We start from the raw sequence: 23,584 nt of genomic DNA, 5'->3' as shown, positions 1-23,584 counted from the left end.
TATCACAACTACACCATGACTTTTTTGCCTACAAATAAAAATAGAAATAATTACTCAAACAACTTGGTCATTACAATAAGTGCAGTCAACATGTATGACTTATTAAAAACTTGTCTATAGAATATGAATTAATAAACTTATAAATTACATGCTTCAGAGGTTTTATCATAAATTACATGCTTCAGAAGTTTTATCATAAATTACATGCTTCAGAAGTTTTATCATAAATTACATGCTTCAGAAGTTTTATCATAAATTACATGCTTCAGAAGTTTTATCATAAATTACATGCTTCAGAAGTTTTATCATAAATTACATGCTTCAGAAGTTTTATCATAAACTACATGCTACAGAAGTTTTATCATAAATTACATGCTTCAGAGGTTTTATCATAAATTACATGCTTCAGAAGTTTTATCATAAATTACATGCTTCAGAATTTTTATCGTAAATTAGAAGTAAAGTAAGTAAAGTATTCTCGTAAAATATATATAATAAAATATAAATATAAAAATATAAAACATGGACAAAAAAGCTTTTAAGAAAAGAATAATTTAAAATAGTTGTAAGAAGTTTTTTTATTTTAATAGTAGATTTAATTTTTACACTAAAATATAAAGTTCAAGCATTTATACACTAAAATTAGCAATTTGTTATGATATTCTAAAAAACTGTACTAAATATCTTTTCCTAATAACAACCTCAATAAGTTTACCAAACCTCTTTTTCTTTATTCCTCAGTCAAAATTGTTGTTACTAGTGACTTTAATGCTTATTATATCACTTGCAAATCAATTTTATTCATTTCCAGTCACTTAGTGGTACCAAAAAAATCCATCCTTATTCCTGTGTTATTCTTTATCTATATAAATGGTCTTCATAATCTTCGTTCTAAAGTTACCCCAAAAGAACCCCAATCACAACCAATTACCTTTACTCATTGATTTGTGTCTCCCTTAGGTGGTTCAGACCATGCATACATTTGTACTTCTTCAGGCTCACCGTATCTTTGCACAACTTACTATTACCATAAGCTGACTGGACATTTTTTTTGGTTTTCTTTTTGAAGATCCTTGGGCAAATGTCTTTTGATCCAAGTATTGAAGTTTTTACTCTTTGGTTTCAAGTTAAGACTCATTCTACTCCATGGTTACCATGGTTATCACCTTATTGCGCAGCTGCTATTTCAAAGTATAATCTTTTTTTTTTTTTTTCACAAGAAAAACTCTCATGAAAAAACACTTTTTATTATTACAAGAAACCAATGTGAACAGATGCTGTCTGACGCTAAACTCTAATATTCTCAGTTTACTAAATCTTGTTTTTTTTTATCTCACAAGTTAGATTCTAAAGACTATTGCAAAATCTTCAATAGTGTTATCAACAAAACATCTATAATACATGGGAATGATTATGATAATTTCTGTAATATAATCATACCCAATCTTTATCAGCCAAATTTTAGAGACAACGACCAAAATATTTTTATCTAATAATGGAATAATTTATAGCATATAATAGTACTTGTCCAATAAGTCTAGAAATTACTTACAACAACAAGGTCTAGAAAATAAGTTGGCACCAATTTTAACCCAAACATAACTCATATTGTTGATATTCCTATACTGACAAATGGCAACACTTTTACTGAGTTTCATTCCATTCTGATTCTGTAAAATATTCAATCTAATGCAAAGTTAGCATCTGCTAAGGTTGCCTTTCCTAATTTGGCTCACAATTTCCTTAATTTATTTCCTAATTTAATGGACATTGAATATAAAAAACCCATCAGCATCTAAAGAGCATTTATGCTTTTGTTCCTAAAGTTCTCAAATGAAAATTTATGAAAATATTGTAAATGGAACAATAGTTAATTAATAAACAAAAAAAAAAAAAAGTATAAAATTGTAAAAATAGTATAAAAATTATAAAAATTAATAAAAAAAAAACTTACTGGTGACATAGTTTGCCAAGTCACCAGTTGAAATGTTATAACGTAAACGCAGTGCACAATTCTCACTGATATCATTTGGTACAGTCCAATTGTATGTGTTAGCGAACCCTTCAAGTCCATTTCCATTATGATTATCTCGAGACTTAGGTGACGGAATGCAATCTGGCTGACGCATATTCTTGCTATTTATTTCTATCCATTTTGAGAAATTTCTAGAGCCCTGTGGCCAATCAAATTTCTAAGAGAAAAAGAAAGTGTGATTCAATCCAGTATAAATAAACACTCTACAAGGATAGTATAAAATATTCATAATTTATTATTTTATTTTAAACAAAATGCACAAAGAGATTTAAAACAATGAAAATGTGAACTATAACATAGGGAGGGAAACTTTGATCAAGGATTCTAGGGGTTATTGTAGGGTTTTATGTTGAATTCCAAGTGTTTTCCTATGATTACATTTTCCCAATGGGCACATATTCCATATAGTTGCATATTTCCTATAGTTAGGTGGAGTTTTTTCTCAAAACATTTCAAAATTTATAAAGTTTTATGTTAAATTTTCCTACGGTCACACATTCCCTACATTTACTGTGGTTACATTCCAAAATTTATAAAGTTCATAGAGAGATAAAAACAAAAAAGCTTCCTATAAATTCTGGACTTTTGGCTACCATGGCTTTCATTTTAAATAAAGACTACAATTCAAAAATAATAGGTTGCAGGATTTCTTTCTTACATAATATTTACTTTTATCCTGTGATTTTTTAAAGTTACTAAAAAATTTTTTAATTTTTTTCATGACCTTTTTTATGACTTTCCATCCTTGTAATAAAGCACAGTAATGAACACAGCCCCCTAAGAAAACATATAATATTTACTGTTATATATCTGCAATATTTATGTACCTCACAACTTTCTTTTGTTATTGGTAAATACGTCCAAACTTGAGGAGTATCCATATAACTGCTGGGAGGATCACAGTAAAATCTTGATTTTACATTCTCACTTTCACTTTTGTAAAAATCACAACGACTGGTATCACTTGTCATTACCACAATATCCTACAAAAAAAAATTGAAATAGAAATAGTTTGAATTTTCAGATGTAATGGAATTTATATAAAACATTTATAATAAAGGAAAATAAAAAAAAAGTTAGTAATACAAATTTTTAAAAAAAAGGTCTGAAGTTAAATTCTACTTAAAATTTTTTTTATTTAAAAAGCTTAATTTAACATTGACTTTTTTATTTTAGAGTCTGATCATAAATAAATTATTGAACTTAATTTTCTTCAGTGAACTACACAACAAAAACATAAATTTATTTAATAAAAAAGCAATAAATATACTAGAAGATAAAAATAGGTGATAACAAAGTTAATATTCATCTAACTTTGCTTTAAATAAAAATTTTATCCAATAGAAATCAAAATTTTTTTTTTGTAACTTACAAAAAAATAATTATTGTAATAAAAACATTTTATTTAATTTAAATTTAAGTGTTATTTAAAATTTCATTGATTTCTCAGTTAAAGTTTAATGTTTAAAATTTCATTGACGCTCAAAATTAAATTTTGTTTAAGATAAAAATAGAACAGTTAATGCCTTTATTTGCTAAGAAATGCAATGCAATGTTACGCAAAATAATAAAGCTATATTAGTTGCGCTGCATTTATAGCTGCTGCGTCCTTAGACATATGAACTGTCATTACCCTATAACTATATACTATTTTTATAATTTTATACTTTTTGTTTTGTTTTTGCTTTCTTTTATTAATTAACTATTGTTCCATTTACAATATTTTCATAAATTTACATTTGAGAACTTTAGGAGCAAAAGTATAAATGTTCTTTAGATGCTGATGGGTTTATAATATTCAATGTCCATTAAATTAAGAAATAAATTAAGGAAATTGTTTACCCTATAGTTTACAGTAAAAACTAACTATATGTTGTTTTTGTTTATTTATTGATTTAATAAAAAGCAAAAATACACTGTAAAAGTAATTATAGAAACCAGTTTATTATTAACAATTTCGCAACTAACAACAAATAAGTTATTACATAACTTAATTGTTGTTAGTTGCGCAATAAAATATTGTAGAGTATTGCAAATGTTTAATGCATAATAGGTATTTTGTGGAGTATTGCAAATGTTTTTAGCAACACTTAGACCTTTCATTGCTTAAAATATTTGCTGTTTATTTTATACTAATCATAGAAATACTTTTAAAAAATTCAAATTAATTTTAAATAATTCTGATCATGCAATAAAAAATAAAATAAAAAAGTTTCAAAGAAATTTAAAAATTAGGTGCCCCTTTTTGGTTGGCACCACTGGTGCCAACCAAAAAGGGGCACCTAATTTTTAATCTAGTTGCCTAGATTAAAAATTACCTAATTTGTAATCTAGTTGCCTAGATTTGCCTTATGGCAAACTAGCCAATTGCCCAGCGGTTATACTATCTATATTAGTAAAACGTTTTTTATATAATAATGTATATTAGTAAAACAATAACTTACTATTTGCATATAAAAAAATGCAATGGTTTTGCAATTAGTGTAAGTCAGAAAAAATATTTCAAAACAGTTTAAAGATTAGGTTTTTCAGAATTGCTCCATTTACTAACAATAAGAAGAAATTTAGAGGCCCAGATTAAAGTTTTGCTGAGAGGCCGTTTTTTTTTTGCTATGCTACTGGTTTATGTAGAAATATATAAATTTTAGTTATCTTCTTATAATTTCTTCACCAGCTAAATTGCCAGATTATGAACTTTTTCATTCTTTTTAATTAGGAAAACTTCCTTATTTAAAATGTCAGTGTCATTTTTTGTTTCTCTTACAGAGATAAACAATAGTTTTTTTTGCCAAACTAGCTTTTAATCTCCAATATTTGTCCATCTATCGAATTATTAACCAATTATAGTATGCTATTAGGTACTACTTGCTCAATACTATTATAGGTTTGACATTCTTTTACAAAATAGGGAGTCAAGGAGTAGGCTGGATCAAAAATGGTGCACATTACTTTGTGTTCAAAAAAAATTTATTTTATCTAGTTTTTTCCTCCTCATATTTGTGCTTTTATCTCTGGAGTTTTCTCCTGTGTTGATGACATCTATGCCAGCCTATTAAACAAGGAAAAGGTTTAAGGCTGGTCAATAAGTTTTTTTTATTTAACTTAAACATTTGTCTAAGAGACCATCTACAAGATTCTTTTCTACCAGTGTTTGATACAATCATATCATATGGAATATTAAAAATTTCTTATAAATGTTAAACTACTATTGAATAATTATCTAACTGTTCTCTATTTATCTCAGGTATACAGGACCTACAATAATACTTATAAAAAGAAAATGAAAAAGCTGTTGTTACAACTTTTTCTTGAACCATTAACTTTAAAATAAGAGCCTTGACAAACATGACCATTTTACAAAGAATCAAGTTAAATATGGTTCTACCAAGAACTTAGTGGGCATTGAACACTGAACTTTGTGGTTATGGAGCAAGCTCTCTTAAAAGATATTCAATAAAAAATGGAAAAAATATACATTAATCAAAATAACAAACCTTCCAAGGTGTAGGCTTCCAATAGGGATAGTAGTCTCGTTCTTCTGGACATTCATATGCGTAACGAGTACCTGCATTATTTTGACGAGTATACTGTGAAGTGACTCCATTTAATTTCTAAATAGTTTAAACAATTGATCTCTGGAAATTTAACAGATATAAAAAAAAGATAAAAGACAAATGACTTAGCATTCCTTTTTAGTACCATTACCCTAAAGGTGAAAAAGGAAAATCATTTCAATTTTTTTTTTATGTAATCATGAGAACACATCTTTAAAGGAATCCCCAAATGACAAGTTGTGCGTATAAATTATATAAACCTTAGAAAAAAAGTTTCGTGTTAATTAAATTTATGAAATTATTTATCAAGATATTAGCAAATAACTTCATCATCATTTTTAATGCCATTATAAATTTATATGTATGTAAGAATATATGATATAATATAATAAGTATATATAATATAATAAATACATGGCGTCAATAGAAATATGTATTGCAGTAAAGTTTAATAATATTTTAAACTTTTAGATTCTTCATTATTTTTAAAAGTTTAATTGTATTTTAAACTTTTAGATTTTTCCTTTCGTTTAGTAGAAAAAAAGATCTATAACTATCCTATTCAAATAAAATTATCTGAAAATTATAAACAAATAATCATAATAAAATAAAAAATCTTTAACTAAAGTAATTCAATTATAACTTGTCAAAAAGAAGAAAAAAAAGAAATACTGTGAAAAGTGAAATTTAATTTTAAAATAATATCATTGTTAATCAAAATAGTAATAGGTTAAGATTTTTACCGACTTTTCTAAAGCATTTGACAGAGTTAACCGAAACTTATGCTCAAAATTGAAGTTTACAGTATAAAAAGATTAGTTATTAAATGGATTGAGTCCTCTTTATCCAATAAAAAGGCAAAAAATTATTCTTAAATTCTCATTGCTTCTACGTGGCTTAAACTAAAAAATAAATGCATGTTCTACGCTGACAATTGCAAAGTTTTCCAGATAATCCGTAATAAAAGCAGTAATGATCTACAGAATGATATAAAATTTATTTTTAATTTGTGCAATGATTGGAGTATGCAATTGAATATATAAAAATGTAAAGTTATGCATGTCACTAAAAGAACAAAATTTAACAATAATATCAAAAAATATTACATTTCTGATTATCAATTGAGTACTGTAGAATGTAAAAACAACCTTGGTGTCATTAAAAAACAATCTGAAATATGATCATCATATATCTGCATGTGTTTCTAAAGCAAATAAAATTTTAGGTCTTATCTGACACAAATTCTCATTTTTAAACACTGATATAGTAAAATTGTTATATATTTTGCTAGTACACCCTTATCTTGAATACGCGCCTTCTATTTTAAATCCATTTTTAAAAAAAGATAATAATCTTATTGAAAAAGTACAACATAGAGCAACAAGACAAATTCCAGGATACTCAGAACTACTTTATGAGGAAAAATTAAAAAGACTTAACTTAACAACCTTATCCATGAGAAGAGAAAGAAGTGACTAAACTAAGTTATTAAATTCTATCAGCTTATGATGGTATATTCCTTAAGAAAATTTTTGTCAACAAACAGGAGCAGTTGGAAGTGTCTGTGAATATATATACAAGTAAAGATAAATTTTCAAGAACAGTAGACACTTAATTAGAAGAAACTGCTTTACCAATCGCGTCATCCCAATTTGAAACAATTTGATGTCAAACTTATTAAATCAGTGTTGAACTTTAAAAAAAACTTTGTGACTTAGTATTTTAAATAATAGTTATTAAACTTGCTGCTAAAGTGATTTATTATTCAGTGAGCTATGCTCACTGCAACAAATAAATAAATAAAAAGAGTTAAAAATGATATAATTTAATAATAATAAATCAGTTGTACATAAAATCCATACATAAAAATCATGAAGATAGTCATAAGAATAAATTTAATAAGAACTAAGAATATCTTTCTTATAACTACTTGTATATCAAATGTTTATATTGTATTATTTTATTATTATTATTGTATTATTTTATTATTATTATTGTATTATTTTATTATTATTATTGTATTATTTTATTATTATTATTGTATTATTTTTCTTATAACTATGATGAATAGTTATAAGAAAAATTTAGAATAAAATAGTGACCCACACTTCGGTACATGTAAACAAATCAATATTATTGCTTTGCACTTGGCTTGCATAGTTCTTTTTTGAGTGAGTTAGGAGCTAGAAAAAAATGTTGTTACTAAAAAAACTTGTATGACTTTAGTATTTTTCTTTATAGAATTTTAAAAAATGATTAGTGCCAGTGGTACAAAAAAAAGATTATAAAATATGTATATTGTTTTGAATATTGGATCTCAAATCGGTTTTGGATCCAGTTTTGGTGTGGATGAAGATTCAAAATTTCTAAACTGGTGTTACCATGTGAAGTGAAGTAAAGATCAACCCCAAGCTGAAGCATTCTGCAGAATTGATACTATAGATAATTATGGTGTTTTAAATGGTGGTAGAAGTAGAGACAGTATTAAAACTTAAAGTGGTTGTGACATGTCCGTCAATCATGCCAATGTCCATGGGGGAAGGTTGCCTCTCTCAATATTTTTCAAGCTTTATTTTACAAAAAAAAGTTTGGGCTAATAATGTTACTGAAATTATTCACTTTGTTAAACAGTTTATTGTCACTTAAAAAGTTACATGCATATAATTAATTGTAAAATAAAATTCGAAAAAATAAAAACTTATCATTTACAATAACTCTGTTTACAATTCGTTTAAAAATAACTTTGTTAAACTAATTTTTTTGCATCTTGTAGAAAAATATAAGCATATAAAAAAAGATATTATAAAAATGACATACCTGATCAGTTGTAAACAACCCTTTGTTTCTCAGCGTTCTTGTGCATCTCATGTAATATTCATAATCTTCATTCATACCAAACCTATGTATAAAAAAAAACTTACTTCAGAAATTTCAGTTAACAAAAATAAAAAAGTCTCTAAAAATAAAAAAAAAATGGTTTGAACTTTGCTTTTTTTTTTAGCCAGATAAAAGTCAAAAAAAAAAGTTGTAAAAAAGAATAATATGACCTAATTTTTCAATAAGAACTTTCAATATGAAAGAACTTTTTTTTGAGATTTTTTCTTTAAGAAATATTACATATTGCTTGAGAATTAACTATAGATTAACAAAATAAATATTTTTTTCTGATTAGTAGAAATGATTGATTAAAAATGTTTGAATTATTTTTAAAAAATTGTTTAATTTTATTTTAGATCTAAGTTTTTGATTGCATTTTTAAACTTGTTCCTCCAAATCCCATAAATAGCAAAACAAAATTGTTATTTGCTACAAGATCATAACAGCAATATTCTCACAACTGTGAAGATTGAACAGAAAAAAACAGAATAGATTTTATCATTAGTGCCAAAAATGTATTAATCAGCCATGTTACAGACTTGCAGCAATGAACTGAAAACTTTATATGATAAAAGCATTTGAGATATCTGAAGATTTTTTATGTTATTCACTTTTTTTATGGCAATGATCTAAACATATCAAGCAGGTTCTTAGAAATAAAAGCCTAATTAAAAATAGTATGAATATTTTTTATATCAAGGATTAACTTTCATCTCTGAGTGAAAAACTCCGAATTTAAAAAAATCTATTAGAAAAGTATTACTTTTTTCTAAATGTTTATAAAATTAAAAAAAATTTAATTTAAAGACCTTTGTAAAAAGTTTTTTGGTTAGGTTGTTTTCTTGTTTATAACATATTTTGCTGAATAATATCATAATTCACTATACAAAAAAAATACTTACTTAACATCAGTGTTACAATCATTTTTTGCGCAACCATTTAAATTTGAAGGAATAGTACTAAATAAAAAATAAAATAAAAGACTAATTTAAAAAAAAAGCTGTTTTTTCCAACAAGCTTACATTATTTATAACATAAGTTGAACAACTCATAGTAAACTACAATATATAAAATCTTGATTTTAATGAACCTCTAATAATATGATAATTATATTCTATATATTGTTTAATTATATTCTATATATTATTTATTATATTCTATATATTATAATAATATATACACTAGTGGCCATAGGAATGGACACCCCTGTAATTTTTACCATTTTTCTTAGAAAAGTTGACATATCATGCATTTGGTGGATTTAATTATTTATTCTTATATTTAAACCACGTCATCTATTATTTGGCTTATAGGAAACCGCAAATTTTAATCGTTTATATCAATTTTAAAAATAATTATGGATTATTATTGTTAATTGGTGTCAAATATTACTCATTGCTCTGCTAATGGGTTTCTCTAGTAAAAGGTGAATGTCTCATTATTTTTGTGCTTTTGTGAAAATTAGTCTATTTATTGTGATGACTAATAGTTAATTACGTTATTAACATTTTTATCCATAAATCTTTTTAGCTATAATTACAAGGTCATTGTTTTGGGCGTCCTATGATTCAACCGAATTGTAAATTTCAATTTAGAACCGAATATGAGAAATTTATTACACAACCAAAAATATTCACAAAAAAAATTAGAGCCGAAATAATTTCAATCGAATTTTCGATCGAAAGTCATAATAGTATTTAGAACCGAAAAAATTTTAATCAAATTATCAATCGAAAAGTCATAAATAATTTTAAAACCGAAAAAATTTCAATCGAATTTTTGATCGAAAGTTGTGAAATAAAGTTTTTAAATTAAATTAAGATAAAAAAAGAAAGGATTTTGTAATTCGATCCAAATTTTTTTGGTTGTAAAATTCGGTTCTAAAACTTTCGGCGCAAGAAAGGATTTTGTAATTCGATCCTGCAATGAAAGTATACTTTTCGGTTCTAAATTTTTTGGTTGTGAAATATTTCGGTGATATTTTCGAGGATAAATATTTTGGGCTCTATCATGTGACACATTGTTTTGTAGTCATTTAGTTGAGTTTTAATAATTGCTGGTGAAAAGTTGACAGTGCTCTCGAAGATTTAGTGTGTTTTTTAAAATAGTACTTTTATTTACAATGGCAAAAGGGTATTGGTCACCTACAAAGCGATGCGAAGCTGTTAAATTACGTGGAGAAGGTTATTCGTACATGGAAATCGCCAAAAAGTTGGGAAATGGAGCAACAAAATTTGGAGTGAGGAAGGTTTGCGAAAGGTTTAAGGCAACCAATACCTTCAAAAATATGCCAAAAAACGAAAAAATTAAGAAGACAACTGCCAACGATGGATGACAGGATGATAATGAGGCTTGCACTTAAGAACCGAAGAGCAACTTCGGCTGAAATTAAAAATGATTTAGAGGCCACCGGAGTTTCGGTTAGTTCAAGAATAATTTGCTGAAGGCTTTTTGAAAATGGTTTAAAAGCAAGAAGACTCAGAAAAAAACCATGTTTAAACAAAAAACAACAAAAGAATCGTTTGATTTGGGCAAAAGAACACAAGGAGTGAACAAAGGAAGACTAGGCAAGAGTTATTTGGAGTGATGAAAGCAAAATTTCTATTTTTGAAAGTGATGGAATCAATTATGTGAGAAGAAGGCCCGGTGAAGATCTTTTACCTGAGTGCACATTGGTTACAATGAAGCATCCCATAAGTGTAATGGTGTGGGGATGCATGACCAGAGAAGTTGTGAGTCGTATTCACATTGTGGATGGTATTTTAAACGCCAAAAAATACCAAGAAAACGTATTGGAAGCCAAATTACTCCCATCGATTGATGATTTGTTTGAGGGCAAAACAGAAACCTGTGTGTTGCAGCAGGACAGTGCTAAATGCCACACCGCAAAAACTGTCAAAAATTGGTTTAAAGCCAAAAAGATAAACGTTTTGAAGTGGCCTGGAAACAGTCCAGACTTGAATCTAATAGAAAACCTGTAGTCTCGACTGAAAAAACTTGTAAGGAAAGAAAAACCTGGGAACAAGCGACAATTAATAGAGGCCATAATCAAGTCCTGGTTTCACGTGATCAGCACTGAAGATTTGGCCAGTTTAGTGGACTCAATGCCTTGTAGGATTGCTGCAGTAATAAAAAATAATGGATATCCAACATAATATTAAGTTTTTTTTTATGATCCATTTTTTAATAACATGTTTTAAAAGCTGTAAAACACAAATTTACCATAATTTGCCACTTTGTCATTAAATTGTTATATTTTTATATTAAAATTGTGAATTTTAATCAAAATTTTAGTTTTTTTTATTCTAAACACATCAAAAAATAATAATCAATATAGAAAACCGCATAAATATGGTTATTTTCTTTTAAAAAACACACCAAAGTGAAGTTTTCATATATTTTAAAGGGTCGTCCATTCCTATGGCCACTAGTGTATAATTATAAGATAATTGTTATCACAATAATTTAGATCTTCCTATATTTATAAACGGTAATGTACTCGATGAGTCATCCACCCTTCATCTTCTAGGATTAACTCTTACTTCCGATCTTTCTTGGAAACCTTATATCAAATCTGTTGCAAAATTAGCATCTGCTAAGGTTGCATCTCTTCATCAAGCTAGACACTTTCTTACTTAGGATTCTATTCTCTATCTGTATAAATCTCAAACCCGGCCTTGTATGGAATACTGTTGCCATATCTGGGGTGGGTTTTTAAATGATGCCCTTTCTCTTTTAGACAAGGTGCAAAAACGCATTGTAAACATGGTTGGACCTGCTCTTGCAGCCAACCTCCAACCATTATCCCATTGTCGTAATGGTGCTTCTCTTTCTCTTTTCTACAAATACTATAATGGGCACTGCTCTAAAGAGCTAGCGTCTCTTGTGCCATCTACTAAAATTCATTCTTGTGTTATAATCATACTCTATCCTAGTGAGCATAAGACTTGTTTCAGATGTCTTCAAAACATATTAAAGCATTGTTTATATATTTTTAAGATGTTTAAAACAATTTTTTTGAGCTATATTAAAAATATACACACTGGGTATATTTTTAATATAGTTCAATATATAATCTTATAATTTTAATATAGTTCAATATAATCTCAAATAAAAGCTAAATCAATTTATTAGCATTTATATAAACAAACAGCATATCTTCAAAAGTCAGACACATGATTTAAAGAGAACACCATTTGTTGCAAGACCAAGGCCAAAATAACTTGAAAATAGGCACTGTCAGTCACAACAGAAAAACACCTGGATTCTTTGTTTTTTTTGAAAATATCATTATTTTTTACAAGCAAGTTAGAAAATTAATTTCTCAGTGTGTAAGAAGATTATGTGTTATATATAGCTCAATTTTTTATTTTTATAATAAGTTTTTTTTTATTTTTTTAACTCAAAATGTTAATAAAGCAATAACAGCAGTCAAAATTTGTTTTATGATTTATTTAAGAGAAGTATAAAGAAAATAGTTATAATAATCAGTAATAATAATATATATTATATACATATATATAAATATATATATATATATATATATATATATATATATATATATATATATATATATATATATATATATATATATATATATACATATACAAATACATATATACATATAAATACATATATACATATATACATATAAATACATATATACATATATGTATATATGTACATATGTATTTATATTATTATAATAAATACTAATATTAATAAATAAATATATTTACATCAGTTGTCTCCGTTTAGCCACCACTTTTGTGCTCAAGCCATTTCACGCTCACCCACACGCCCGCAAAAACTTTTGTGAACGCATAAAAAAGCATTTGCCAAAAAGTTATTCTTTTTTGTTCATCAAATACTTTTTTTTTCAGCATTTATTTATATACATATAATGTATGTATGTATGTATGTATGTATGTATGTATGTATGTATGTATGTATGTATGTATGTATGTATGTATGTATGTATGTATGTATGTATGTATGTATGTATGTATGTATGTATGTATATATATATATATATATATATATATATATAGCCAGTTTATATTATCAAATCTAAAAAAACCTTTAATGTGTAACTGTTTTAACTCAAAAGCAACTAATAAAATTAGCTTATAAACCTTCTATTAAATCACATTACTTGTACATTGTTGATTAAATGGCAGCACTTCTTTTTGCCATTTGTGACTCTGATGCAAATTAAATAACTGAATTACCAGTCCCTGACTTTGTAAGTAGATACCTTAGTTAAGGAGCAATGAACATTAAGTTAAAGAACAACTACTTAAAACAACAATCAAGCTTAAAAATTTATTTGATTAAAAACGTGGTAGCTTTTTTTACTTAATGCAACAAATAAACTACTCAAATATTTAATTTTAAATATTTTATGGCATAAATGCCTAATGCTGAATCTGAAAATTCTTTCATATATTAGTTTGAAATGAGTGTTGTTTATATATTTTTCTATGCTTATCCTGGGAACATTACAGTTACATTCCTGAAGCAGCTGATGTTAAAGTTTTGAAAAAATCTATTTTCAAGTCCACATATTCTATTGATGATACAGTAATGAGTGATTCTAGTTAACATATTTTAATTAATTTTTTTTTCAAATAAATTGAGATAATACTGCTTCTGTACAAATCTTCATATGCCTAATGTTGCATTTTTATCCACAGAAAAGGATAAAAGAAAACTGAAAAACCCAGAGAAATGGAAATATATTATAAACAAAAGGAAAAGACCTGCTTAAGTAAGGAGTATGAATGCAGAAACAAAGCAAAAAGAGATTTGAAAAATATAAAGAACCGCACTGTGTGCAGATTCAAATGCCACACATTTTTTCAGAAGATTAAAGGAAATTGTACCTTATTTTGGAGCCTGCGTGAAAAGCAGAAATCTCCTTTTTATAGTGAAAATAGAAAACAAAAGAACAAAGACTGCTGACTAAAGAAGATTTTACTGTTTTACCTACTATATCTTTAACAAAGAAACTGCAATCTGGGTTTGTAAAGTCTTTTGTCTGGAAGATCTGGTAATGACATGGAATCTGCCATTGCTAAAATTTAGTCTATTTTAGAGTTGTATCCTCAGATTAAAAAAAACTCATTCTGTAGTCAGAAACAAAAACAAGTTGATGAGGTAACTTATCAACTTGTTTTAGAAACATTCTGATTGGTTCACTGCTATCTGCTTGCATTCTTTTAGAAAAGATAAGCCTTCTATAATAGTTATACCTAAGTTATTAATTCAGTCAAAAAAAATTGGATTATTGATTTTAGCTGAAAAGAAAAAAGATTTACACAAAATGATGCCCAACATACCAGGTGTATAGAAAGTTTATGACTACTTTTTGTGGCTGCATATGAACTTACAACATTTGAATTTACAACATATGAGCTTACTACATATGAACTTAATTACAAACTTGTTAACAGAATTAGAATTAAAAAACACTTTTAGAACATAAGTTGAACAACTCATAGTAAACTACAATATATAAAATCTTGATTTTAATGAACCTCTTATAATGTGATAATTATATTCTACATATTATTTAATTATATTCTATATATTATGTTTTATATATTGCTATTAAACTGTTTTTAATTCATCATGATTATAAAAACAATGATTATGTATATCTTTAAGATTCAATTAAAATGTTTTTGCTTTTGCTATATAAAAAACTGTGTATTATGTGAAACTATTAAATTAATTGTTGAAGCAATTAATGTCTTTTGTATTCATTTTAATATTACATAAAATCAAAATTGTATCAAAAAATCAAAATTAAATTGGATTTAACCATACAAGAGTACTTCTGGAAAATCTATTATAACTGACTATAAATAAACAAAATTTGATATTGAAAATTATTTAATTTTTGAACCTGTTTAATTGTATCTCAAAAGTGAAAAAATAGTTATTTTGGACATTTGCTGCTACAAAATTTCTTAAAATTGCTTTAATTTTCATTTTTAAATGCCCTTTAACATTTGATAATATTTACTAAAAAAATGTTTATTTAGTAACTATTATAAAATTAACATTTTGTAATAATTACTAAATATGTTTGTTTAGTAATTATTATAAAATTTATAATAATTACTAAATAAACATATTTAGTAACTATTATAAATTTTATTGAGTAAATTGCATCCCTTTAAACTTCAGATGCTTTTTTCAAAACTATAGTTTAATGACAGAACAAAATAATACTGACATGATGTGTCTTTCAAATTTAATCGTGTAAAACATTTTTTATTTCTGCTTTTCATCAAAATCTTCGAGCACAAATTTGTATTCACAAATAAGCAGTTTAAATAAATATTAAGCTATTGACAGGCAAATGTTTTTTTAAGAGATAATTTCTATAAGAGTTCTATAAAGTTTTTTTTGTTCTATCAATAATAATTTCTCTTTTCGCTACTTGATTTTGTCTCTTTTTAAGTGATTCGTAAATGTAGTTTGTAGAGATTTTTGATTATGTTACAGCACTGACATCAAACAGTTAATTGTAATAATTTTTGAGCATTTGTAAGCTGCTTCCTTTTAATAAAAGAATAATTTCTTTGAAATTAATTCAAAACTAGTTCAACTTTTTAAAACTAGAAACTGGAAACAATTTTTCAGTCTCAATCAATTGATCTCAAATATTTAATTTGAAATTAATTATTTGGAACTGAAAACTTTGGAGATTTTAGTTTATCAAACAACCATTTGTTTTTAAATTATAGTAATCAGTTAAAATCTACCAGCTATAAAAACTTATTTCAATTAACTAATTATTTTAAAATCATAAATAAATTAAAGTAATGATTTAGAATCATTACTTTAATAAATTAAAGTAATGATTCTAAACTTTGGAAATTTTTTTTTATATTATTTTTTTTTAACTGCTCACAAGATTTTAAGATTAAAAAAAAATTTAATTCAATTTTATCTATAATTGTTTTGAATCAAGTAATGGTTGTATTAAATTGAAATGCTCTTAGAGCTTAATACAGTTTATAAAGCATGCCAATTTAAATAATTTTCTGCAAAACATTTTTGTTTTATCTTTACATTATTAAAAGTTATAATAAAAATTTTTAAAAAACCTTTTAATTAACTTAACATTTTTATTGTCAGTTGTTGCAGAATCTTGGGATTGATTTTTTACTATCTTTTGGACCAGCTAGAGCTTTAAAACTTTCAACATTTTTAAAGCCCCAATAAAATTGCATGTTCAAACTGTTTCCAGGGAATGTCTTGGAAAGCATGCCTCCCACCTGTTTATCAGTTGTCCCAAAATCATGTTACTGACTTTTCACTACCTTCTAGACTAACTAGCGCACTTCAAATTTTGTGTAATCACAGCCCATTTTAAAATTATTTCCAGGGCCAATGCAGCAGTACTAAAGTATTAGTAACAAATTGTTTGATATTACTAAAGTATTATTTATTAAATCATATTTATTATTTTTACTTTATAACTTTATTTAATTCAGACCCTCTATACAATTACTTGAACAAATTGTTTGATTTTCAGAAACAATAAAATAAATATTAAAGTACATTATTTTAAAAATTACAAATAATTACTTGGTTGTATAACCATCTCGTAGATTATCACTGCACATGTACTGTATAATAATGTCACAATTGGCATTTGATCCACCACAAGAGTGTTGATTAGTCCACTCAATTTGGAGTTGTGATCCCTCAAGATAATACAAGTTTCCAACATTATACCCACCACGATTGTTATTTTGAGAATTGAACAACCTAAACATTTTTTTTAAATTTGAATAAAAACAAATATTCAAAAAAATGCTATTTATAAAAGAATATATATATGTGTGTGTGTGTGTATATATATATATATATATATATATATATATATATATATATATATATATATATATATATATATATATATATATATATATATATATATATATATATTTACAATCTTCATCTTTTTCCTTTCAGTAACTTCCAACTTTAATTAGTGGCTGGTTGCAGCTTTGTTGGAAGCAAAGATGTTTAAAAATAAAATATATATATATATATATATATATATATATATATATATATATATATATATATATATATATATGTATGTATGTATGTATGTATGTATGCATGCATGTATGTATGTATGTATGTATGTAGGTACGTATGTATGTATTTTTGTATGTATGTATGTATGAATGTATGTATTTATGTATGTATGTATGTAGTACTATCTCATTTAAGCAAGCACACACTAGCACAAATTTAAATTTTATTTTAAGCATAAGAAATATTGTTTTTTCATCAAAAATTTAATCAAGCATTACTAAAACTTGAAAATTTTACGATCTAATTGAATTGAAAAAAACATTTTTTATATCTGGTTTTTAAGATGCTACAAAAAGTTCTTACGGTCTTTATTATTAAATGCTCTATTTATCTATTAACAATTAGTTTTCCAATATTAAAAGAACTCAGCTTTTAAAAAAAAAGGCTACAAAATGATTGCAAAAAAAAAAAAAAAAAAAGGACATCTTTAATTAATTCAATAAATATATATGTGTATATATATATATATATATATATATATATATATATATATATATATATATATATATATATATATATATATATATATATATATATATATATATATATATATATATATATATATATATATATATATATATAGGTACGTGGAAATCGCGATTTACGGAACCGATTTTTATTCTAAAATTTTGGTTCTCGTTTTTTTAACTCTTTTTTAGACAGCGTGAGACAGACGTAGTTTTGTGGAGTTTCTTTTTAGAAACACATATACACATAGATACTTTTTGGAAAGAAGAAAAGCTAATCTTGATCTTTTAAATACTTTTATGCATGGTTACTAACTTTTTAATGGGATATTTTGCTCCTGAATATTAGGTTGATGTTCTCTCATGAATTTGTGGTCGAAGAAATGTAGAGTCCGCCTATTTTATTATTAAAATAGTTTGCTTCATGCATTTTCTATGCACATGCCAAATTTCAACGAAAAATAATTATAAGCAATTAGTTTAATTATTGTTATACCAAGTATACCACTTTTTTCAGGTAGCCTTAGGCAAGCGGTTTTTTGATGTGGTTCTTTTTAGAAACATATATAAACCTTGACGACTTTTGTAAAGAAGAAAGGTTTGGCTTGATTTTTATATAAATATTGTGTATCGCTACCATACTTTTTTATGGAGTATTTTGCTGAGAATTTTGCATGAAAATTTGGTTGATGTTGTCACTTGGATTTGTGGTCGAAGAAATGTAGAGTCCGCTTTTTTTATTATTAAAATAGTTTGCTTCATGCATTTTCTATAAACATGCCAAATTTCAACGAAAAATAATTATAAGCAATTAGTCTAATTAGTGTTGGACTTTAGGTACCAAATTTCAGTTTTTCTGTTTGTTTATTTTTTGCTAAGCGAAATCCGGGTGGGACCGAAATCCGGATAAGGGGGCGATTCAAATAAAAATCTTATTTTAAATTATTTTAATTTATATTATTAGATTTAATTTAATATGAACAAGCTTAATAAAACTGTTTTAGATGCACTAACAGATAGTAAGTTCAATTTTTTTTATTCATGATAATAGTATTAATAACTTATTTTCAAATCCAAAATATAATGATTAATGTAAAAAGTTCTTTATGTAACATATAAAAAAAGATTAATGTTTCAGATTAAAACTGCTGGTATTCAATTGCAACAGTTTTAATATTTTAAAACACTAACATTTAATATTTTAAAAACACTAAGAAGTTTTTTGTTAAGATTAAATTAATGAAGTATGTAATATACTTATTTATATGTGGTTTATAATAGCCTATTAAACTATTGAATTGATTGTTAATTGTTAGTACCAGTTGACAATTTTATTAAGATATCACATATAAATAAAAATATTTCATACTTCATTAGTTTAATCTTAACAAAAAACTTCTTCGTGTTTTTAAAATATAACAAAAGATATCATTATTATTTTCTTTTATTATTTTTGGATTATATACTTCTTTATCTTTAGGTTATTGTTTAAATCATTATATAAGCATGTCTAATATTTATTTCTTTTTTAGTAGATCCTACCTGGCTTTTTGTAGATTTTTTGAGATTTCATTAGTATAAATTACATAAATTTTGGGTTTATTCATTAAAAAAACATTAACATAATCACAAAGAGAAAATAGTATACAATGAGTTAATGTTAGTAAACATTTATAATATGTTTTTTATATAGAAACACTTAAAAAACTTAAGTTAAAGTTTTTTACTTATTGTATACTATCTTTATCTGTGTTTATTGTTTACATAAGTTTATAACTATTCCTAATGTTATCTTGTTGCTTATAAATATATTATCTTTATATTTTAATAGTTATATTTTCATTGCTTATTTTCATTTCATTAGTATAGTTGTTGCACCTTAAGCAGAACAGCTTTGACGATTGTTACATTTGTAACTTACTGTTAATAATTTCAAATTATTTTGTGTACAACTATTTTTGTTACTTTTAATCGAATCTACACAGCATATCGCTGGTAAGTTTGTATCAGTTTGTATATGTTAATGATTATAGAATTTGCTAAAACTTTTTAATCTGTGAATAGATTTTAAAGATTACTAATTTCAAAGTCATTATTTGCAATATTTATTTTTTATTACAAATTTTGAATTTTAATTACATCTTTGTTTTCAACGAATCGTAAGTTTACCAATTATTACTTTTTAATATGTGTATATATTTTCGACAACTGAAATATAATTTTTTTTTAAGTATTTTTTAACCTCAGTTCTTTCTACATCTACTATAAGTGGTATGTTTAAAAATTTTTACTTTTTAATATGTTTATGCATATCTTGGCAGTTACAGTATTTATTTTTAATTACAACTTTGAAATCATTAGTTACATCTTCAGCGACTACTATGACTAGTAAGTTTAAAAACTATTATTTGCAAACATGTACACACCTTTCTTATCAATTACAAATTTTTATAAAAACTTTTTTTATCTTTAGTTCCATGTGCACAACCTTCTGCTTGTAAATTTATGATTTAGAAATGTTTCTGAATGATTATTGAATTTATGTTTCTATTTATATACATTATTTAATGCATTAGTATTGTGTTATCCCTCAAAGTGCTGTGGAGTTTTTACTCTCATTAACATTTTTTAAGCTATCATTGATTAATACGTTGTTCATATTATTTATTCAGTCTATCACTTTCACAATTAATTGTTTTATATTAAATTTTATATAAAATTGTTTTATATTAAATTGTTTTATATTAAATTGTTTTATATTGCATTTTAAAGCAGAACAGCTTTGACGATTGTTAAATTTGTAACTTACTGTTGACAATTTCAAATTATTTTGTGTACAATTTTTTTGTTATTTTTAGTTGAATCTACACAGCCTATCACTGGTAAGTTTGTATCAGTTTGTATATGTTAATGATTTTAGAATATAGAATATTTCAAATGTCAGTAAATGTGAAGAGTGTTTTGCATACTTATTTACTATTCTTGTTTTAGTTTGTTTAAACTGTTGACTTTGTTAATAGTTATTTGATTTTAAATTAGTTTACCTTATGTTTACAGTTCCTAAAAATTATATTTGCATTATTGATGTTGAAATAATAGTTTATTTTTTTACATTATTTATAATGTTATTAATTTCTAATAAATTATTATATATTATTTCTTTGTTTAGGCAAATCGAATTTAAATTTTAATATATTAAGTCTTTATATATACTTTTTAGAGACATTTTAGGGTGGATACTCCAACTTGCATCTTGTAATGTGGTGAGATTTGTAAAGTTATTTCTCCCTTTTCAAATAAACACAATTAAAAATTTTTTTTTTAATTTTCATTGACATTTTTTTCAAGTTTGAATAAGAAGGGGGGGGGTCATTTAGCGTGGCACACGCCCCTCCTCTAGTGAAATAATTTCGAATACTTATTTCTCTTTTTCAATAAACTCAATTTAAAACCTTTTTTCAAATATCTTACAAATTTTTTTTTTAAGTTGGATAAGACTGGGAGGGGAGGGGGGGTCGTTGGGCGTGGCACATGTCCCACCTCTAATGTCAATTTATACACCACTTGTATATGATGTAAAATAAGAAAATGTAATTTAAAATTTTTAACACAAAATATAATCAATGTTTTTTAGGTTAAAATATTTATCAAAATGTAACATTTCACTACGACGGTGTTTAAACGTAACAAAGACATCCACCCTTTAATCTAAAATAGACCACTAATATTTGGGAATGGAATGGAAGCAAATCAGATAACCTTTTTATGTATAAAGATAACATATTTTATCAGAAAAACACTCTTTCGTGTGAAAAACTTGTATTTTTTTAAAGTTACGATGGTTTTCCGGTACCCCCTCTGGCCCTCTAAACACCCCTTTTATCTATAGAGTTATGTGAAATTATAGCCTACTCTTTCATCTATCTTTTGATGCCAAGGTATAGGCATTTGGATAAGATTTGACAAAGTTATAACAATTTTAGTGGAAAAAAAAATTTTTTGGAACCAGTTTCTTCAATAAATCCATATATCGAAAATTTGCTACTAAAAACGTCATAACTTTTTTTTAAATTGTTCGTTTTTAATAATTTTTTCATCTTTAGAATACTGTACTGAAGGGCTTTCTAATGATATATAACATTCTAGGATATGCTCAATCTAAAAAAATCAGTCCACGTACCTATATATATATATATATATATATATATATATATATATATATATATATATATATATATATATATATATTAGTAAAAACACTTATCTAGTTTTTTCCTTTAACATCTTGTTTCATCAGAAAGGTTCCTGATATACCTACTAATGGAGAAACAAGTTGTTAAAGGAAAAAATTATATAAGCATTTTTATTAATTTATTATTGCTCTGCATTTTAAGAATATTAAGAACATTAAACATAAGTTATACATACACACATATTTATATACACACACACACATATATATATTAATATGTGTGTATGTGTATATATATATATATATATATATATAATTAATTAGTAAAAAACACTTATCTAACTTTTATCTTCGACTCAGAGTTTCACCATCGCTGGATCATCAGGAAGAGTTACTAAATCTCAAAAAAAATTCAATTTATAGAAAAAATATTTTACAGGAAGTTATAAATTATTATAAAAAATTTTTAATTACTATATTTTTTTGTTAACGGGAAGTTACAGAAAGTAATTATGAAATAATTTTCTTTGGAATGGGGATAGTTTAATTTGGTCATTTGTTTTTATAATTTTTTAAGAGGTATTTATTTTCGTGCCTACATTTAGAAATTAATTCAGATTTTTTATTTAATAAATTTTCTTGATTCAAATGAGTAATTATTTCAAATTTTTCTTGCAAACATAGCATACATTTTTTGGAAATGTTATTATAGGCAGGGGCAGATTTTAGAATAGACCATTGTAAATTAAAATTTTTATTTTTTTCTTTTAAATCCCAAATATATTTTGACAGCATAGTCTCTTTTGATAGGTACGTAGAATTCCGTGTTTTACGGAACCGATTTTTGTGCCAAAATTCTGTTCCACGTTTTCTAAAGTCCGTCTAAAGTAAGTGTGGTAACAACGTGTTTTCTAGTCTTTTTTTTTAGAATTTGATATCACTTTAGATATGTTTTAAAAATTAAAATAGTTATACTTTCTATTAGTGTTTTCTATTTTTGAAGTTACTTACATTTATATAAAGTTTTTGGCTATCAAAATTTTTGATGTCGATTGTTCGTTAAATTCCTATCGAAGGAAGGTAGTGCGTACTATTAAAACTATTTGCGTTTGTTTTTATATCTATTTTCTAAGCTCTTGCCAAATTTTATTGCATTATTCGGATGCACACATACATTACTACAATGCACAAAAAAGGTACATAATTTCGGCAATTTTACGCCTCATATGGTAGAGGGGGTCTATCGGAAACTTCATATAAGTCCATTCTTTAATCATTTTACTTTCAAATTTAATTTAAATTTTAAATTAAATTTAAAAATTTTTGATTAAAA

General features: G+C 25.4%; 1 protein-coding gene and 1 long non-coding RNA gene across 3 annotated transcripts in view; one reads left to right on the top strand and one right to left on the bottom strand.

Moving 5' to 3' along the window:
* LOC100214959 (protein DD3-3) overlaps positions 1 to 23,584 on the bottom strand; it is a 51,951-nt gene that overhangs the window by 14,987 nt on the left and 13,380 nt on the right. Inside the window, exons 1-7 of one of the 2 annotated variants that reach the window (XM_065810186.1) lie at positions 22,595 to 22,651; positions 17,071 to 17,253; positions 9,369 to 9,425; positions 8,407 to 8,488; positions 5,530 to 5,646; positions 2,863 to 3,018; positions 1,955 to 2,192 (exon numbers count right to left, since the gene is read on the bottom strand). In XM_065810186.1, coding sequence (XP_065666258.1) covers positions 1,955 to 2,192; positions 2,863 to 3,018; positions 5,530 to 5,646; positions 8,407 to 8,488; positions 9,369 to 9,425; positions 17,071 to 17,108 — 688 coding nt within the window. In that variant the 5' untranslated portion in view covers positions 17,109 to 17,253; positions 22,595 to 22,651. Of the gene's footprint in view, positions 1 to 1,954; positions 2,193 to 2,862; positions 3,019 to 5,529; positions 5,647 to 8,406; positions 8,489 to 9,368; positions 9,426 to 17,070; positions 17,254 to 22,594; positions 22,652 to 23,584 lie in introns of those variants that run through there. The other variant, XM_065810185.1, reaches the window with a different exon arrangement.
* On the top strand, positions 19,919 to 21,875 carry LOC136087425 (uncharacterized). Its single transcript, XR_010641788.1, has 4 exons — positions 19,919 to 20,054; positions 20,918 to 20,941; positions 21,280 to 21,322; positions 21,694 to 21,875. It is a non-coding gene; the product is annotated as an uncharacterized LOC136087425 (long non-coding RNA).

This window comes from Hydra vulgaris, chromosome 11 (genome assembly GCF_038396675.1).
Source record: "Hydra vulgaris chromosome 11, alternate assembly HydraT2T_AEP".
Classification (NCBI taxonomy): domain Eukaryota; kingdom Metazoa; phylum Cnidaria; class Hydrozoa; order Anthoathecata; family Hydridae; genus Hydra; species Hydra vulgaris.
This window is presented reverse-complemented; position numbering and strand designations above follow the sequence as displayed.